This window comes from Camelina sativa, chromosome 5 (genome assembly GCF_000633955.1).
Source record: "Camelina sativa cultivar DH55 chromosome 5, Cs, whole genome shotgun sequence".
Classification (NCBI taxonomy): Eukaryota; Viridiplantae; Streptophyta; class Magnoliopsida; order Brassicales; family Brassicaceae; genus Camelina; species Camelina sativa.
Genome location: NC_025689.1, coordinates 22,647,936 through 22,655,047, shown reverse-complemented (window position 1 = coordinate 22,655,047; position 7,112 = coordinate 22,647,936). Strand labels below are relative to the sequence as shown.

General features: G+C 38.5%; 3 protein-coding genes across 4 annotated transcripts in view; 1 reads left to right on the top strand and 2 right to left on the bottom strand.

The window, feature by feature from the left end:
• Nucleotides 1-474, top strand: part of LOC104787419 — a 1,652-nt gene extending 1,178 nt beyond the window's left edge. Inside the window, exon 2 of one of the 2 annotated variants that reach the window (XM_010512998.2) lies at nucleotides 53-474. In XM_010512998.2, the coding sequence (XP_010511300.1) occupies nucleotides 53-301 (249 nt within the window). In that variant the 3' untranslated portion in view covers nucleotides 302-474. Of the gene's footprint in view, nucleotides 1-13 lie in introns of both variants that reach the window. The other variant, XM_019246003.1, reaches the window with a different exon arrangement.
• LOC104787418 (putative pentatricopeptide repeat-containing protein At1g56570) lies at nucleotides 123-3,242 on the bottom strand. Its single transcript, XM_010512996.2, has 2 exons — nucleotides 2,338-3,242; nucleotides 123-2,256 (listed from the first exon to the last, which is right to left on the bottom strand). Exons 1-2 carry the CDS (start codon nucleotides 2,959-2,961, stop codon nucleotides 1,039-1,041), a joined length of 1,842 nt encoding a protein of 613 aa, XP_010511298.1. The 5' UTR covers nucleotides 2,962-3,242; the 3' UTR covers nucleotides 123-1,038.
• LOC104787417 (alkaline/neutral invertase A, mitochondrial) lies at nucleotides 3,412-6,341 on the bottom strand. Its single transcript, XM_010512995.2, has 6 exons — nucleotides 5,618-6,341; nucleotides 5,285-5,444; nucleotides 4,934-5,145; nucleotides 4,327-4,820; nucleotides 4,157-4,205; nucleotides 3,412-3,964 (listed from the first exon to the last, which is right to left on the bottom strand). The coding sequence occupies exons 1-6, from the start codon at nucleotides 6,194-6,196 to the stop codon at nucleotides 3,635-3,637; spliced, it is 1,824 nt and encodes a 607-aa protein (XP_010511297.1). The 5' UTR covers nucleotides 6,197-6,341; the 3' UTR covers nucleotides 3,412-3,634.

Genomic DNA, 7,112 nt, shown 5'->3' with positions numbered 1-7,112 from the left:
CATCACCCACAAGTTTGAAGCTATTAGTAAACTTGTCTCTTACGCCACTGAGGTTACCGCCCAGGTGGAGGTCGGAAAGATCAAGAAGCTCAGCGGTGTTAAGGCCAAGGAGCTTCTTATCTGGGTCACTCTCAATGAGCTTGTCTTGGAGGAGCCGATTAGTTCAGGGAAGATCAATTTCAAGACACCGACCGGTCTGTCCAGGACTTTCCCAGTGTCTGCTTTTATTGTTCCTGAGGTTGAGAAGCCTGCAATTGAGAAGAACAATGTCAAAGAAGCTGTTGCAGTCACTGATGCTTAGTCTCTCTCTATTTATCCTTCTAATCATGTTTTACTTTCTGCTTAATTTCCTTTATCAATAAGATAATACAATTTCAGATTTGGATCTAAAGATATCTATAAAATCAATATCCTTTAAAAAAGTAGATTCTGTATTATCAAAAACCTATGGAAAAAAAGGTAAGGTTCTTAATTGTCTAGATCTGAACCTTGTGGACAGCTTCTGATGTTAACATTACAACAGAAAGCAATATCTTTTGCTTTTAATAAAGGAAACTCAGAGGTTACTATTCCATAGCCAACGATTTCTAAAAGTTTCTTGGAAGCTATCATAAATCACAAGAAAGAAGAGATGTATTATAAATAGGCCAACAACACTTGATCCACTAAGACATATTAAAATTCTCCTGCTACCAAAATTTGCCATTACCTGATCTAAATCGAGGTATGGTGATGTATGTTCTTTAAAAAGTAGGACAGTCACCAATACCATATGTATGCATAGAGCCATACCTAAAAGAGACTTGTCCAGGTACTGTCAGTTTCAGTGGTCTTCAACAATCCTTTGATGTCATTCATATTAACTTTCGTGATCTTTGTTAGTTGTGTCTTGCGTCATTGAATAAGCGGAAAAAGCCGTTGAGCATCAATCCAACCGACAACTTAACAACAAACAACAGCACTAGCGCATTAATATACCAAATCCTCTCCATTTTACTCGATCACGACGAAATCAAGAACCAGATTATGATATCATGTTTAAGTTCCGACTTCTTGATCATGAACTAAGGAGTCTAAGTCAGGAACATAGCCAGCTTCTTTGGTCTCTTCTATCAATAGCCCTAAGACTGAATACACAGAACTCGCATTAGGACACATTTTGTCACTCACAGCAAAGCTAAAAACCTGGTTTTCGACCTGGATCCAGCTCATACCGGCTTCTTTTTTGTTCCCCATCATCCTCATCATCTTCCTCACTCTCGCATAATCAACCCACTGCCCTTCTGCTGCATAGATGTACGAAAGCATAACATAAGTCCCCACCATTCTCGGTTTCAACTCCATAACCTTTTTTGCAGCTAATCTACTTATCAATCCCGTATGCTTATGAGCTTTACAAGCACCAAGAATCGCTCCCCACGTGGATTCATCTGGCCTAAACGGCATCTTCTCAACCAATTCATAAGCCTCACCTATTTTTCCAGCTCTTCCAAGCAAATCCACTACACAGTTGTAAATATCTCGGTCTGGAGTAAGACCATACTCGCTTTCCATCTCTTTAAAGTACTTCAATCCTTTCTCCACTAGACCAGCATGGCGGCAAGCGCTCAAAACCGCCATGAACACAATCCGGTCAGGTCTAACACCTGAACAAACCATCTTGTCGAAAAGCTCAACAGCTTGTGCTCCATAACCATGTGATCCGTACCCAATCATCATCGAAGTCCAAGACACAAGATTCCTCCTCTCTATGATTTCTCCAAATACTCTCTGAGAGTCAGGTATGTCGCCACATTTAGCATACATATCGATCAAAGCATTAGCTAACTCAACGTTCTTGTTAAACCCTCTTCTATAAATCCGTCCATGAAGTTGCTGGCCACAGTTCAACGCTGCTATATTAGCACATGCAGCAACTAAGCTTGTGAAAGTGTAACAACTAGGCACAAAGCCTTGTGATTCAAACCGCTGAAACATGAGCAGAGCTTCACTGCTGTCTGATCTCTCGAGTTCAGAAATAAGAGTGTTCCATGTGATCAGATCTCTATCTTCCATCTCATTGAAATAGCGTTTCGCCTCTGGTAAATACCCACACCTGCAATACAAGTCCAGTATAGAGTTCATCACCGGGAGGTTAGACTGAAACCCGCGTTTAATCACTGATGCATGAATTTGCTTGCCGGTTGTAACAGAATCAATTGAAGCGGAAGCTCTAACCGCTATGGTTATACAGTAAGGCGTCACATCAGCATTCTCCTGAACACACAAAACAGATCCAAAATGTTAAAACCTCAAAACATAACAACTTCATTGAAGGCAAAGATGTAGCAAAATTACCAGAAACATTTGCTTATACATCTTTAAACCGCCAATGCCATCACCCAAATGTGTAAACCCGGTGATTAGAGTAGTCCATGTAACATCATTCTTCACCTTAATATCCCGAAAAATCAAACAAGCCGACTCCATTGTTACAGAACAAGTAGCGTACATATTCATTAAAGCATTGTCAACATACAGAGAACCTTCCATACCAAGTTTAACAACAACCCCATGAACAGAAGCACCATAAGCCAAAACCTTCATGTTTCTACAAGACTTCAGAACGCTCGAGAGCGTGAACTCATTTGGACTCGTTCCTTTCCTAAACATCTCTTGAAAACACTCCCAAGCGCGAGCGTTGTAGTTGGAAGAAGCGTAACCGGTGATCATTGCGGTCCAAGCTACTACGTCTCTCTCAGGCATTTCGTCGAACAGTGAGCGTGCTTCTTCGACTAAGCCTTTTTCGAAATACGAAACTATTAGATTTGTTGCTAAAATGTGATGCTTCTTGGGTTTATAAGGATGAGACGACTCTGTGTTTTTACTTGACTCGGCGCAGGCGTTGCGTAGAGAGCTTCTCACAAAGTTTGGGATTGGTTTAAACGCATTGGAGCGTGCAAGTTTCGTCGTGATGCTCATTCTCTTGCTTACAGACACCAACAATGTCTGATCACAGTTTGTTTGAGGATTCTGCGTTCTTTAGTAATTTCACCATTGTCGGAACGACAAAGCTCGTAGTTGACTAGTTGTAAATTGTAATCCTTCGGAGATGAGCATGGCGCATTCGGCAGTCTTCGGGTATCCGGGTCGGGTTAGTTCGAGTTTAGGACGGGTTTGAAGTAAAAGGTATTAGAATTTAAACCAGATCAGTTCGGTTTGGGTTTGGTTTGGGTAGGTGAAAGTTTGGTTCGGGTATCCGGGTTGGGTCATTTGAGTTTTTAGTTTTCATTTCTATGAAATTGCATGGTCAGTTAGCTAAAATTTGAATAAGTTTCGATTGCAAATTGGTTAATTTACCAAGTTTTTGTGAGTTTTGGTTAAGTATTAAATCAAAAGGGTCAAAAGTTAAAAGCATTATGAGATAGACAATTTGGTAAAATCTGGCTTAAGCAACACTTACTTTGTCATCTACATGAAAATGCAACGATATAAAACTGTTGCAATCATTTGTATACACATACAAACAAAGATCAATAATAAATATATATGACAGACAAGTTTCTGTGAATTTTCAATGTCCTGTGGTATCTATAGCCTAAAAAGCTTATTGTGTTCGATTGTTGAGAGAAGCAAAAGAGACTGAGTTTTGCACTCATCGAACAAGAATCTGAGTCTTGGCAGCGACTCTTGAGCATTTCTTCCGGTCAGATTTTCTGAGACCACATGCGCATATATCCAGAAGTTCGTAATCTTCTTCCCAGAACAACAGCGATGCCATCTCTGGATTTGCTAAAAGGAGTTTAGAAGTCAAGAATCCGGCGACTGTCCATGTCTGGTAAAGCCGAGACTGCTTTCCAATGAATTTTCCAGATCGGGTATCGTAATACTCTGGCCAACGATCTGCCATCAGTCTCTTTTCAGCCAATGCAAGAGCTTTCTCAGCTAGCTCTGGTCTTCCCATCTTCATACATGCTAATGTGAACTGTTATAAAAATCAAACACACAAAAGTCTTTTAAAAACTAGAAATCCTCAGATGTTACCAATGAAAACTCTGAAATTGTAGCCAGTTGATGTTTGTGGTCTCATCTTAGCAAGTTGCTTAATTATACGCATATTTGAGTATTGTTAATAATTATTTTATCTAATCTCAATTCCTGACATATATCAGCGTACCTGCCAAAGAAGCGTTGGCCAGGATCCACTGTTGTGATACGACCAAGGCCTGCACAGTCCAACAAGTGTTTTCCAGGGTTGATTCACAGGAAAGTTCAAGACAAATACATATGTTGTCCACAAGCCAAGGGAGTGCACAAAGGAGAAAATGAAGAGTAAGTGAAACTCACGTGTTCTTTGGGTCGCTTCCAGTTATGATACGCCAATCATCGTACTCTAATGCAGGGTAACAAATCTTAAGAGGCATATTCCCAATAATGTCGTCCCATTTAGCTTCCATTAAGTTCAATATAGCTTCATTCTGCTTTGGTGTACCCAAGGAGGAAACAATAGACCAAAAGTTTCCAAGCGAGAAGAATCTGAAATCCATGTGCGCAGGTTGTAGGTTCCCGAGGAGATACCCACCTTGCTCGGGAATCCAGTCCATAAGCCATGGAGGAATTTGCTCAGGATAGATGTTGAACTTGTTGGTAGCATCCGTGGAATACTCTTCTGTCTTGTAACGGTATATCTCATTGATCTTTTTTATGTCCACCCAGTAGTATTCTCTGATATGAAAGGACAAAGCACTTAATCTGTTGTTAATGGCTCTTACAAGATTCTTGGAACTGTCATTAACAGAAAGCATCTCACGGGAGCATCTGAGTGCCGAGTAGAATAAGGACTGCAACAAATCCAGAGAGAAAAATATGTATAAAGTCTCCCAAGATAATATATATCTATGTATATCAAAAAGCTGTGAAAAGACAATCAAACAAAGACTTGGTGTTGACATACTTGGATTTCAAGGGGATGGCCATGAATACCCATTCGACGATCAATCATACAAGAACCATCAGTGACCAGAAGTGTTGGAAACATATCAAACCCATCTGCTAAACACAAGTTCATGATAAGCTTTATGCCTGTCTGAACATCTATCCTTTCTTGTAATGAGAAATCTCCAGTTATCTTTCCATATGCACGTAAGAGAATAATCCACCACAAACCTAAAACGATGAAACAAACAATCAGCAAAGAAACATCCCATGGAGAATACAACCCACATAACTCTCCCAATGGCCTTCTCAACGAATAGTCTAATCGCATATGCATTGACAATTTACTAGCCAGAGAGAATCTACTGACCAGAATCCACAGGAGCAACACGGCCAATAGCTGATTCGCCAAAATCCGGATCCAAAACCTCTTCCGTAGTGTTCTCATCAAGTGCCACGGTTCTTACTTTAAAACTTGCAGGCATCAATCCCTGGCCAGGACTGTAACAGTCTACGGTCTTCTCCCAGCTCTATATAGAAACAAACAAATCTCCATCAATACCAAAACCACACAACATCAATTATCAAACACATAAAAATCAATCCATTTCAATCTACTAAAAGGTCCTATATCAAAAGTTGATTCCAACCCATAGAAACCACAATCACTATACACATACAATGAGAGATTCATCATACATACCTGAAGCTGCAATGTATGTAGGAGAAAGTTCCTAACAATCTCACCTTCACCTTTAAGCAAAAACGCTAAAGCAGAAGGCACAAAATCTCTAATAAACACTTGATCATAATTCAAAGGCGTCTTATCCCCAGGATCATTCGCCGCCACAGTACCAACGGGAGAACCACAATACCTAACAATAGCGTTTTCTAGAATCCTCCACGCTTCTTTCTCAGCCTCACTCTCTTCTCTCAAAGCTTTCCTTTCTACATTTACTCTAGAAACTGTTTCTTCTTCTTCTTCTTCGTTTTTGTGTATTCTTTCTACAATTACACCGCTCTGAACATGAATCTTCTCGAAGCTTTTGACAGTGGGATTGGTTTCAACAGATGTTGAGAATTCTCGTCGATTTGGTGAAATCTTCGATTGAGGGAAAAACCAAATGGACGAAGAGACAGATCTTTGGGTGAAGATAGTTCTGGTGGTTCGTGATAAATCTGGTGGTGATGATTCTTTGGAGAAAGTGGAGAAGAAGATGTTTCTGTGAAACCGTGAAAAAGGTTTCGAGGAGAATCTGCGGAGTAGATAGATTGCGCTCATGGTTAGAGACGAAATCAGAATCTGTAAAAATGGAGAATTAGGGTTTATGAATTGGGGATTTGACTAAATTAAGCGATGGAGAAGAAGAAGGTGTGGAGACGAAGGAAGATAATTTGGGAAAAATCATTGGATTGAGGAAGAAGAAATAGATTATTTTTCTTCCCTTTTTTTCATTTGTGGTCATAATGGTTCATGCCGGTTTATTCTTGTACCATAAGAGTATTGGCGGTTTATTTCGTTGATGGATGAATCAGATCAAACCAGAAAATCAAACCACACCACAATTTGATATATCTCTTTTCAAAAATACCCTATTTTCTGGCCATTTTTATTTTTGCCCTCTTTTAATTTTTAATGACTATTTTACCCTTAGATGAAAATTATTTTATTCCATAAAAAGAAAAACAAAATTTTCCCGCCAAAAAATTTTCAACATATTTTCCCGCCATAAAATTTTCGAAAAAATTTTCCCGCCAAAAATTTTTTTGACAAAAAAATTTTGATAAAAAATTTCGACAAAAAAAATTTTCCGCCAAAATTTTTTCCGCCAAAAAAAATTTATAAGGTTTTTAAAAGGTTTTATAAGGTTTCTACCTTATAAAAGCCTTATAAACACCTTGTAAAGGCTTTTATAAAATTTTTTAAAGAGTTCTAAAAGGTTTTTTAAACAACTTGTAAACGCTTTTACAAGATTTTTAAAAGGTTTTAAAAGGTTTTTAAAAGGTTTTCAAATAGTTTTTAAAAAGATTTTTAAAAAGTTTTTAAACACCTTATAAACGCTTTTACAATGTTTTTAAAAACCTTGTAAAAGTTTTTATAAGATTTTTAAAAGGGTTTTAAAAGGTTTTTAAACACCTTGTAAATGCTTTTAAAAAGTTTTTAAAAGCGTTTACAAGGTGTTTAAAAACCTTTTAAA